This window comes from Sorghum bicolor, chromosome 10 (genome assembly GCF_000003195.3).
Source record: "Sorghum bicolor cultivar BTx623 chromosome 10, Sorghum_bicolor_NCBIv3, whole genome shotgun sequence".
Classification (NCBI taxonomy): Eukaryota; Viridiplantae; Streptophyta; class Magnoliopsida; order Poales; family Poaceae; genus Sorghum; species Sorghum bicolor.
Window position 1 is genome coordinate 58,420,345 of NC_012879.2, and position 12,858 is coordinate 58,433,202.

The window sequence follows — 12,858 nt, forward strand, 5'->3', positions numbered from 1 at the left end:
GGGCTATAGCTGAAAAAATGGTCAGACATTTCGATGGTTTGTATAATTGTATTGCTAGGATGCCAGATAAGCTAAACCAAAAAGAAAAAAAAAATACATGTATGTGAGCAAGTGAAAACGTGGGGCGATATTTGCGCTCTGGAGCATGTTGATGCTAACTAGTCACCACAACGGAGATGTAGGAAAAACATTCAATGGGATGGTTAGACAATTGCATGTGTTTGATGATTTTGTATGCAAACGTGTGGTGAATCTACTCGACTAGTTAAAGTTAAACAAGTTTGGCCTATGTCAAAATTAAAGTGGTCTATCATATAAAACGGGAGAGTATCATGAAATTACAACATGCCAAAAATGCAAATCCAATTCCATGGCACAAAATTTCGACAAACCAACCCATAAAAAGTCAACCTTTGATTTTAGGTCTCTCCAATTACCGTGCACAATCCATGTGGTTTTCTCTAGAAGTGTTTTTTTTTAAAAAAAAAGAAATGTCTAAAAGATGCTCCTAATAGCTGAAGTTGTTTGCACTAGAGTACGCCGTATTTTTTCTGTCAATCAGTAGTGTTTCTTTTACAATAAAATTATTGAACAATACTTTTTATGACTTTTCAGATCAGCGCACAAGTTGAAGGTGGCATTGGCATTATGTCATCAACTAGCTCCATAATGCCGTTGCACAATGGAGATGTATTAATAAAAATTAGAAAATTGGATTATGTCAAAGTTAAAAAGTGATTATGTGTAATTTGAAAAATGCAAATGCAATGCAACAACACGAAATTAATTCAATGCAAATTCAAACGTCTGATTGTGGTCTCTCTCCAGTCACCAATGGCAATGCACAGTCGTTTAAAGCCCACGACTCTCACGTGATCCACTTGGGTTCCTTGGGAGCCAAGGCAAACTGACGGGGTCGAAAGGGGCTAGGACCTACGAGTCCAGGACTCCTACGAGCCTATAACTTGTCAGTTGCCATTGGGCTCGTTGCTGCTGCGTTGCTCGCCCCTGCCGGGTGCCCGCCGAAGCAGATCGAAGCCGAAGCGAGCAGGAGAGGAGAGAAAAAAAGAGGGAGGCTACGAGAGGATGCCGACGACCACCTGCAACGCGTGCAACGTGGTGTTCTTCGACGACGAGCAGAAGCGGATCCACTACCGCTCCGAATGGCACCGCTTCAACCTCAAGCGCAAGGTATCGAACATATATCGATCGTCCCCTCCTCCGCCATGGCCATCATCACGGGGCAACTCTAACAATTATTTGCTCAAAGGGAAAAAAAACTCCTGACAATGGTTTATTCTAGCTTTGATTTTGTTGCTTTCTCTTTAGAGAAATTTTGTTGGTTGTCAGAATATATTGCTGGTTTAAAAAGTCACCGTTTATTAGTTTAAAAAGTCATGACTAAAAATACCGTTCGCTGATTTATTATGAGCTGGCAAAAAAAAATACGATCTATAAGATAAGCTAACGGATATCTATCGGCTGCTAATCTGCTATGCTACGATACAATTTAGTTTCAATCTCAATCTTTAGAATTGCTCTGTGTTATGTCCATGTATAGCACTTTCTTCACCAGGCCAGATCCAGATGGTCTCCAAGCCACTACTAATCCAATATTCATAGCATGTTTATCATCTCACTTCCCTTTAGTATTTTTGAAAACTCGCCATTACGCCGGTGGATTTGGACTGAAATTGTTTACCGTTTGCAGGTGGCTGGAGTTCCTGGTGTGACGGAGGCTCTGTTTCGGGCATGGGAAGCCGCTCTCTCGGCTGGAACCACTCCGACGCTGTACACCTGTTCTCTGTGCGAGAAGGAGTACACGAGCTCTCGAGCTCACGAGCAGCACCTCACCTCGCGATCGCATCTCATGAGAGCCGCCGCCTCTCAGGATCCCACCACTTCCTCCTCCACTGCCGGAGGAATAACCACGCCACTTCCGGTGCGCGCTACGGCAGAAGAGGATGGAGACGCAGAGGAGTCGGCGGCGGCTGGCGAATCCACTTCGAGCAGCATGCAAGTGAACGCGGCGGATTGTTCCTCCACTACTACTAGACGCGACGATGAGATCGAAGAAGAGCTGGAGCTGGAGTTGGAGTTGGACCCCTCGTGCTGTTTCATGTGTGACCTGGAGCACGGCACCGTGGACGACTGCTTGGTCCATCTGCACAAGAAGCACGGGTTCTTCGTACCTGACAGCGAATATCTGAAGGATCCCGATGGTCTCCTTACCTACGTCGGACTGAAGGTACGGTAGCAGTACCTAATGTCTTTGTGTTTATTTGTTTGGCTTAAAATCAGCCTGTTCGTTTGAACTTATCTTTTGAATTTGTTAACTATTTAACAATATTTTTTTTCTTAAAAAATATCAGCGTGAACAGTACTTTTAGTCATGGTTTATCAGCCAAGCGAAAAGACTGTGCAAACGTGCTGTATACATTGAGTTATATTCTGCATGCGTAATGCAGGTGAAGCGGGATTTTATCTGCCTCTACTGCGACGACAGACGCCGGGCCTTTCAGAGCCTTGAGGCCGTCAGGAAACACATGGATGCAAAGGGGCACTGTAGAGTGCGGTATGGTGATGGCGGAGACGATGAGGACGCGGATCTCGAGGATTTCTACGATTACAGTAGCAGGTAGTATAATTTTTGTTCAGCTTTTAACTTTATGTTCTTACTTAGGGTCTGTTTAGATTGGGAACGAAAATTTTTTGGGTGTCACATCGGATGTGCCGGAAGGATGTCGGGAGAGGTTTTTAGAAACTAATAAAAAAACAAATTACATAGCTCGTCAGGAAACTGCAAGACAATTTATTAAGCATAATTAATCTGTCATTAGCATATGTGGGTTACTGTAGCATTTAAGGCTAATCATGGAGTAACTAGGCTTAAAAGATTCGTCTCGCGATTCTTAACTAAACTGTGTAATTAGTTTATTTTTTTATCTACATTTAATGTTCCATGCATGTGTCCAAAGATTCGATGGGATGGATGAAAAAATTTTGGATAGGGAACTAAACAGGGCCTTACAAGTAACAAGAGGTCAATAATGGTCTTCCTGTCCCATGAACATGGTGGGTGGAATTAGTAAAAAGCCTTTATTTGGACCGCATGCTTCATATGCACAAGAAGCATGCATGATCATATGTTTACATTAAAAAAGAGTATATCTGCCCCCACAAACTGCAGTGGTTTATTATGGGAAAACACTAGTACTGTAATTTTGGAATCATGTAGATTTAAAGACAGTGGATCGATGAGCTGCTTACACCATGTTTCTGTACCTAGTAGTACTTGTAGTAGTAATATTTTGGTGTCTTGAAATTAACTGAATCTGCAAGCAAGTATCAAATCTAACCATGCTGCTCTGACTGCAGTTATGCTGATGCGGATGGCAAGCAGCTGGTTGCTGCTGCTGATGGTAACTGTGGCATCGAGCTTGGAATCGGCGGTTCAGAGCTAGTAATCACAAACAAGAGTGTAAAGGGAACACGTGTCCGATCACTCGGTTCTCGGGAATTCATCCGCTACTACCGTCAGAAACCGCGGCCTTCTTCTTCTTCTTCTTCTTCTTCTTCTTCTTCTTCTTCTTCTTCTTCTTCTTCTTCTTCTTCTTCTAAAACAGTTCGCGCTCCTGCGCTCTCCATGCCGTCCAGGTACGTTAATTAACTAACACGGGCTAATCTATGAAGTCTTCAGGCTTGGAGCTCAACAAAGTTGTGCTTCTCCTTACTAATAAAGTGCAGTATTTGTACGTGTTTCCCTCTTCAGATACAGGAGCGTGGGTTTGGTGACAGTTTAGTCTGAACTGCAAACTGTGAGGATGAAGAAGCAGGCTGATCGATCTTGTGGTCCTCGCGTGGTACTAGGAGTAGAGTAGGTATGCAAAGGCCAGCCAAAAAAAAAGATCAATATGTGAGTTACGGGATTAGTAATCAAAATGGATTGCGGATTGGCATGATGCAATTGCAATCTAGGAGAGTATATGTAGGAGTAGAACTGGAATGAAGGGCAATGTTGTCAGAGACCTTCAGAAGAATCGCCCGTAGCATATTTGTGTGTTTGGGAGCTTCCTTTTGACCTTCATGGGAATCATGGTGTGTATTTTTTTTCTTTTTCCATTACTGATCATCGTTGTGCTTAAGATATGTCGAATTTGAATATAACTTTTGGTTGGATCTTCTGAGTTCCGAAAGCAGACATTTGTATTTAATCTTGATCTGTTTATTAGTTTTGCAACTTGTTCAGGACCTGCGCCGGACATATCTACGTCATATCTGTGCGTGTATTTTTTTTCTCTCTGTTTTTTTTTTTGCTGTGGTGCCATGTGCTAATCATAGAGATTAATTAAACTCGTTTTCCTTGTATCGGACGTACGGAGTAGGCGAAGTTGTCGTTTCCATTTGGATTGGATTAGGGGAAAAAAGAACCAAAACATGAGATGCTGTGACCTGGAGTTCCCATTTGGTACCACATTCTCTTCGTCTCTGCACGCGTCATTCACACCGACCCACTATTTGGCGCGTCATCGCTGTCAAGGAGAAACGTCCTTCTTCCGACTCTGCCGTTTACAACATGGAGATTTTTTTTCTCACGTTTTGACGTGGGTGGGGAAAAAAAGAATAATCGCTTTTGAAACTTGAACGCTGCAAGACATACCTACTGTTTCCGCATGAAATTCAAATCCGTAACTGGTTATTAGCACTTGCATACACTCCTCCAATTAGTTTGTACTTAAGTCGTTCCATTTAGGCCTTGTTTAGTTCACCCCAAAAACCAAAATTTTTTCAAGATTTCTCGTCACATCAAATCTTACGACACATGCATGGAGTATTAACTATAGACAAAAATAAAAACTAATTGCACAGTTTATCTGTAAATCACTAGATGAATCTTTTAAACCTAGTTACTTCATAATTGATAATGTTTGTCAAATAAAAACGAAAGTGCTACAGTTCCGAAAAATTTTCAGTTTTCGGAACTAAACAAGGCCTTATTATTATCCGCTAATAGTTAGTTGTCTAATACCTCATATCTAATATTAACTAGCTAACTTTTCGTCAAAAATATTAACTAGCTAACTATTAGCTAGAGGATCTAGATGCACAACTAATGAAAAATGCTACTAAGATAAATATTACTGTGGATAGATATTATCTAGAGGTCTAGCTAACAATTAGCTATTTATTAGATGGGCATGTTTTGATGTAAAAGAAGGCTTGTTTAGTTGGTGAAAACATTTGAGTTTGGCTACTGTAGCACTTCGTTTGTATTTGATAATTATTATCTAATCATGGACTAAGTAGGCTCAAAAGTTTCTTCTCGCAAATTACAGTCTAACAATACAATTAGTTATTTTATATCTATATTTAATGTTTTATGCATGTGACGCAAGATTCGATGTGATGAGAAATCTTAAAAGGTTTTTTGATTTTGGGGTGAACTAAACAAGGCCGAAATAAATTTTAGCAGATACTCCCTCTGTCCCAAATTATAAGTCATTCTAAGAATCTTAGAGAGTCAAACCATCTCAACTTTGACTAAATTTATATGGTAAGATAATAGTATATTTATGGTGTCAACTTAGTAACATTACATTGTTCATTAATTATATTTTCATATCATACCCATTTGATGTTATAAATCTTTATAATTCTCTCTATAATTTTAGTCAAAATTAAGATACTTTGACTCTCCAACATTCTTGGAATAACTTAAATTTAGGATAAAGGGAATAGCTATTATCTATTGGATCCAAACAGAGTCTTAGCTTAGGAAATTTCGAGTCAAAGTTCTTTCATTTTTAAAGTATAAAAAAGACACAATCTAAAACATTAAATTAATTTGATTAAAATAAATCTTGATAATATAATTTTTGGTCTCGTTGACACTAACAATCTCTTCTAAGAAAACGATCGAACATTCCACTTCGAATAAAACTAAAGTACACTATATAATGCCATAACTTGAAACAGAGGAGCGACTACACCAATAAATTATATGGCCATATTGACAACAACGCTGAACACATGAATATTATATATATATATATATATATATATTCATTGTTTTTGAGAAAACCATGAGAAGAATTTCTAATGGGCATCATCATATTTCGAAGACCACTAGTACGAAATATAATAACAAAAATAAAGTGTCAACACTTGACCAAACATCTCTGGAAGAAAAAAAAAGAATAGAAAAAAAGGAAAAGGAAAAGGAAAGCTACGGAAGGCAAGCGGCGGAAAATGTCAAAGGAGAGTAGAGTGGCTGCAATCGCCGGCCGGCCCCGAGGGCCCTCCTCTCCCATCGGCCATCCCCCACTCTCTCTCCTCCTCCTTTCTCTCCACTCGTCGCACGCAACTACGCAAAGCGCAAATGGCTCTAAAAAGTCCAACTCCAAACCTAGACTAGACTCCTCACCACCGAGGCGACGACGCACGCAGCCCAGCGCGACGCCGCCGCCCCGTCCCTGTCCCCGTCCCCGTCCCGCGACGGCCTCTCCCACCCAGCGCCCGCCGGATCCTCCCTCCACCGGCCACGGCGCCGCCCCTCGACGGGTCGAGCGGAGCGGAGATCCATCCATCCGGCCGTCGGTCGGTCAGTCGGTCTCGTCGTCTGTTGTTGGTGAGTGACCTCCAGCTGCCTCGTTTGCCTGGATAGATAGATTTCCCTCTCCGTTGGCTTCGTTCGCAGTCCCCTTCGTTGGTTCAGTCCACTCGCCGATTTGTGTGCTGCGGCGTGCCACCCAGCTAATCCATCCAGTCCCGAAACAATCCGCCGCTACCTCCCGCCTGTGGTTCATCAGCACGCAAAATCCGCCCATCTCAGTTGGCGCCGCGCCGTAGAAGAGAGTAGTTAGTTGTTGGTGCCCGAATAAGGCGTTCGCGCCGTGCGGTTTATTTCCCGAGTTTTTTTGGTGGGGGACGAGGAGTTCAACTGAACCCCGTCTCCCCTCCTGGGCCACGCGGTATTTTGGGGTCGAAATCAGATTCTGACACATGCGCAGTTATTGAATCTCTTCTGGGGGTAAGGAATTTTTCTAGGATTTGTTTGAGTTTTACCAGAACTGGCACAGGTGTTGTTATTGATCTCTTCTGGGGGTGAAGGAATTTCTCTAGGATTCGTTTTGAGTTTTACCAGAACTGGAAGTTGTGGTTGTGGCAAATCATTAGGTTGGTGAGTTCGTTTTTAGTGTCAAATAGTCATGTGGGGTTATAGGGGGTTCATTACATACATGGACTGATTGTGGCATTAGGATGTTTGTTCCCTGCGATACACCATCATTGTCGTGATTGAAATGCTCAGTCTATTCACCATCACTCACAGAATTTGCACACTCTGTTTTTGAAGGAGCAAGCTGGAATTGATCTGGTTGCCCTATTGGTGTCTTGATTGTGGCATTAGGGTGTTTGTTCCCTGCGATACACCATCATTTGCCGTGATTGAAATGCTCAGTCTATTCACCATCACTCACAGAATTTGCGCACTCTGTTTTTGAAGGAGCAAGCTGGAATTGATCTGGTTGCCCTATTGGTGTCTTGTAGGTTGTAATGAAAAGCTGGATCTGCTAGAGCCAAGAGTTTTCGTTGCAAGTCTGCGTTTCCACGATGGGTTCAGGCAACTTGATCGTGAAGAAGGTGGTAAAGCACAGCTCCTTTGATCTGGACATACAGCTCGATAAGAGTTGGATGGAGGACGTTACCTGCCCGATCTGCCTTGATTACCCTCACAATGCAGTGTTACTGAGATGCACATCTTATGAGAAAGGCTGCAGGCCGTTTGTTTGTGATACAGACCAGACACGCTCAAACTGTCTTGAGAGATTTAAGTTTGCATATGAGCTGCCTTCCAATGCGAAAGTTTCATCCTTAGCTGTGCCTCCTCTTGATAGCATTATTCATATCGTGCCATCTAATGCAAACAACCGCCCCAGCTGCCCCTTGTGTAGAGGTGATGTTATTGGGTGGATTGTTATCGGTGAGGCTCGGCTGCATCTTAATCAGAAGAAAAGGTGCTGCGAAGAGGATTGCTGCTCGTTTGTTGGTAACTTCAATGAGCTTCAGAAGCACACGCAACAAAAGCATCCAGATTCACGCCCTTCAGAGATTGATCCTGCTAGGCAAGTTGATTGGGAGAATTTCCAGCAGTCTTCTGATATTGTAGACGTCTTGAGCACAATACATGCACAAGTTCCTAATGGGATTGTTCTAGGAGACTATGTGATTGAGTATGGGGATGATGACACTGGTGAGGACTATGAAGTTTTCCGCAGCGTCAGGACGAACTGGTGGTCATGTATATTCTGCAAGGCGTTTTCAAGATCTTCAAGAAGTCGTAGAAGAGCAAGAGCAAGGGAAAGAAGAGGCAGTGGAAGGAGGAATGGGAACCAGGCTAATCTGGAAAATTTTAATCTTGAGGTTCCAACACAATCTGTTGAATTAAGGGAAATTAGATTTGATGAAATTGATGATGAATACATAGTCACAGGGGCCATTCCTAGTATCGCAGCACCGGGAAGAATGGCTAGTTTCCATTACAGGTATGCACAAGTAATCTTTTATATGCTATTGCAATCTGCAAATGTGCAGTATTAAGAACCACGGGTCCTTCAAAAAGAAAATAACATACACAGTTGCACAACGGGCTCATGCTATTCCAAATAAACCAAATAAAATCATTAACATAGATGATCTACAATACAACACATGGAAAGCAAACAAAGCATGTTGTACTTTTTGTTCTTTTCTTACATTTATGATGCCAACTTGAGCTGGTGAGCTGTTCAGCTATATATATATTTTTAATCATATCTTACTCTTTGGCATGGTGTTATTATGTGCATGATGAATGCTTCATCTGGATCACAATATTTATACTGTCCGTCACATTTTCGTGTGGTAGAATTTTAATGTATGTTGTTTAGGTAATGCATCACCCAAAAATGCTGGAATTTTGTTTACACCCTCGAGGGAATTTTAGATCTGTTCTATAGAATCAGCGTTATCTGTTGCTATTTGCATCTTTCAATGGAACTCTGATAAAATTTAATTCAATTTTCAAATCTGATTCTTTCATATGCTTCTTCTGTGGATGTAGGGATACAAGATATGGACGTTGATGCATAGAATCTGCAGTAAAAAAAAGGAATAGCTGTTATGCAATGTATCGATCATCATAACCATTGTACTTCCGTTCATTTGAATTTCTTTTCCACCTGTCCTCGGTAGGTGCTGCCGCAGTTTAAACTTATCTGTGCATAAAAAGTAGCAACAGAACCCCGCTGTTCGTTTGAAACAGGCCTCATGATCCTAGTTTTTATTTTGTATATATTTAGCACCCATCTATATAGGATGTTGGTGACAGTTCTTTTTGGAATGCTTCTTTGATGTAGCGCAGTTTTACATAAAAACCTGAAACAAGCTTCAGTCCGCTCTAATTCTCTAAAGGATTTGTTTGGAAACTTCTGCCTCTGGGTAGTGCTTCAGATAAGGGCTTCTGAGCCGGGCATTGCAGGTGCGGTATGTGTTTTATGAGAAGACACTGGATGAGACACCATCTTGAGCTTAATCATGTGTACGTTTTGTGTCACGAGTTGAAGCTTTCCCCCTGGCCCCGTCAGATAGTTGTCTGGAAAGCTACATGCCCCATACGGACATACAGTGCTTCATTGCCTGTGCTGGTGCCTGGTTATCTTGTTCTGACGAGCTCCCGTGGAGGAGGCACTGAACTGGTACCAGTAGCCTCTGGTTTATTCCATGCCATCCATTTGGATGATTGGATCCATCATCCACGGCGAAGCTGTTCAATTTGTTTAAGATGCTATTGCTCGGAGACGTGTTGAGAATTGAGATGAACAGGGAAGGTACGTCCTCTTGACGTTTCCTTTTGACCCTACCCACCTGTGTTATTCTATACTAAGGCTGTCTCCAATAGCATATGCATTTGGGAACCCAAACCCAAAATAGGTTTCCAACACAATACCTATAGCCTCCAACAGAGTACCCATACAGAAAATCCATTTTGGGTATCAGGGGAGGTATAACCCAAATTTGGGTATCCTCTCTCCTCGAGACTCATTTGCAGAGAGTGTTGTCATTTAGGTCTTGTTGTTGGAGAAGACTAAAAATAGATATACCTGTAGCGCTACCCAAAGGACAAATGGGTCTTGTATTTTGGGTGACGATTGTTGGAGATAGTCTAAGTACGCTCAGAAAGGCATGTCTGGAGTCTGGTACATTCTCCATCGTGCTCCACATAATTGAGCTTCGTGCTGCCTTCGTGATGCTAGAACTACAATTGTTTTAGTGATCTTGCTGGTGAGGTCCATGACAAGTGGCAAGGACCTTGCAAATTCTTTCAGCTAAGGCCTTGTTTAGTTCGTGAAAATTTATGGTTTTGGATACTATAGCATTTTCGTTTGTGTTTGACAATTATTGTCAAATCATGAACTAATTAGGCTCAAAAAATTCGTCTTGCAAATTACAGTCAAACTGTATAATTAGTTTTGTTTGCATCTATATTTGATATTTTATCCATTGCGTTCAAAGATTCGATGTGACAGAAAATCTTAGGAACTAAACCAGGCCTAACTTCTATTCCTGTCAGTTTGACTGGCCACGTCGCTGACACTATCGTTATCTGATTGCCTATCTTGATCTGCAAAGAACCAAATTGAAGTAATATAATTGTCGCCGACACTGATGCCCGAATGGTCAGCGGTCTGTGGGTGGGGTAGAAGAGCACATTTGGAGCAAAATACTCTGTTGAGAATCGCTTTGTGGATGACATGGAGCACGGCTAAACAGCAGACCTTTTTTTTATTTATGTTAGTATATAAGATTAAAAAAAACGTGGTACCAGTAATCAAAAGATTTGCAAAATGTGTACATTATTCGAGACAGGCGACCGAAATGGAGCCGTAGAATATGGGACCTGGACCAGAATGCGGGTGGGAGCGCTGGATCCATCGTCCATTGCCCCATCTCCGTCGTCCTCCAGGCTCCAGCTGAGCCTGAGTCATGCCTCTAGTGCTCGCCATCGGGGATCCTCGTCACCGGACGGGTGGCCATCCAAGCGGAATTGGCACGACACAGAAGCCGCCGCCATCCTTGTCGCAGACGACAACTCGATGCTCATGCTCCCCGGTGGTTTGGTTTCCCACCCCAGCGGAGACGGAATCGGCGCTGCCACTGCCATCTCCAATCCACTGCATTCTCCCCGGTCCTGTGCTTGACGCCGTCGGCTTGAGGTGCTCGCCAGATCCAGCGACACCACCGGTGGCCGCACGCACCTCGACGTCGTGCCATTGCAAGCCGCAGGTCCTGTTGACTGAACTTGTTGCCTTTGGAATTAGCTAATGAAATCTGTAATATTTTGATGTCTCTGATCTATCTAGGCTAATCTGCTCATTACATACAGTCCACTTTCACCATCCAAGGCATTCTCATTTGACCATGCACTGTTTATGGCTTTAGTTCAAAATTAATGTTCCTGTCCTCCAGAGTCGCATCCTCTAATTCTGCATCAGTAACCACTCATTCTATTCTCTCGGAACTTAATTTATGTAAAAGAACTTTACAAAAGGGACTTGCAGTAGCATAAGTTAGATTTACCAACTCCACGTTTTTTTTTAAAAAAAAATATTGATGTGAAGAAATGGACTTCAACTGTAAAAAAATGGATTACAAATGGACTTCAAATGTACCAGTAACCAGTAGCATAATGGAAAAATGGACTTCAAATGTATTGAGATGTGAGCCTGTTCGCTGGTCTAAAAAGTCATGGTTGAAAATACTGTTCGCTAAGTACGGTTTATAAGATAAGCGTAATCTAAAACGTGTGTCAGCATATAGGTTGGCATGAATAAAGGTTCCACTCATTTGTAATTAATGACTCACTATTAGTTCCCATGTTTTGAATTTTTTTATTTAGAACTTTCTGCAATTACGAAGTTGCAAAAATTCGAACAGAAGGGGTGCACAGTGCCGAGGGATAGAGGAAGTCACTACTAGCTATTTTCTAGGATGATCGTGTCACAAAAGGGCACTGCTGCACTGATCGTAAAATGAGATTTGCATTTTTTAGGAGATAGAGGAAGTCACTACTAGCTATTTTCTAGGATGATTGTGTCACAAAAGGGCACTGCTGCACGATCGCGATGGAGCGGCACCTGAGCTCGTCGCCCGCCGAGGACACTAAGGTCAGTTTCAATAAAAGTTTTCGCCACATATGTTTTTTCATCATATCGACGGTGTATTTAAGAAAAGAGAAAAGAAATATGTTTCATCTAGATAAAACTTTCTTGACACGATTACCAACTCTCTATGAGTCTTGAAATTAAATGCCTATAAAATTATGAAATAAAACTCTCCATTAAAAATAGGTGTTTCATCCAAGTTTAATTTCACTTTACATGATATGACAGTCTTGGAAACAATGTCATAAAACTCTCCACTGAGACTGGCCTAAGAGCAGCTCTAGTATATTGTCAAACCAAACTGTCAAGAAAGAGAGAGGAGTAGAAGTTGATTTCAACACTGGAGAAAAAGTTGATTTCAACACTGGAGAAACTGATCTGAGGGGAAAGATTTCACAATTCGACTCTAACATGGTCCAAAACTAGGGAATAAAAGACTTTCACCGACGAAGGGACGAGGGGGTCTGGAGTTCAAAAAGGTGGAGAAAGAAATCAGATATGGGCATCACCAAATGACATTCAGGCCTTATTTAGGGCATATTTGGCAGGGCTCCTTACGAGGCGAGGAGCTTCTCTAGAAGAGTCGGAGCTGTTTTGATGAAGCTACAAATTGTGGGTTTATCAAAATAGTTCTAGCTCCTATGTTTTCTACTTAAAA

General features: G+C 42.0%; 2 protein-coding genes across 3 annotated transcripts; both read left to right on the top strand.

The window, feature by feature from the left end:
- On the top strand, positions 996–4,181 carry LOC8063802 (cytoplasmic 60S subunit biogenesis factor REI1 homolog 1). Its single transcript, XM_002437463.2, has 5 exons — positions 996–1,191; positions 1,712–2,248; positions 2,469–2,638; positions 3,379–3,657; positions 3,773–4,181. Exons 1-5 carry the CDS (start codon positions 1,087–1,089, stop codon positions 3,801–3,803), a joined length of 1,122 nt encoding a protein of 373 aa, XP_002437508.2. The 5' UTR covers positions 996–1,086; the 3' UTR covers positions 3,804–4,181.
- LOC110431279 lies at positions 6,291–9,464 on the top strand. 2 transcript variants are annotated; one of them, XM_021450231.1, is made up of 3 exons: positions 6,291–6,628; positions 7,355–8,543; positions 9,101–9,464. In XM_021450231.1, the coding sequence occupies exons 2-3, from the start codon at positions 7,612–7,614 to the stop codon at positions 9,120–9,122; spliced, it is 954 nt and encodes a 317-aa protein (XP_021305906.1). In that variant the 5' UTR covers positions 6,291–6,628; positions 7,355–7,611; the 3' UTR covers positions 9,123–9,464. The 2 variants fall into 2 exon arrangements, with proteins under 2 accessions (XP_021305906.1, XP_021305905.1); XM_021450230.1 differs by having other exon boundaries at positions 6,292–6,628; positions 7,549–8,543.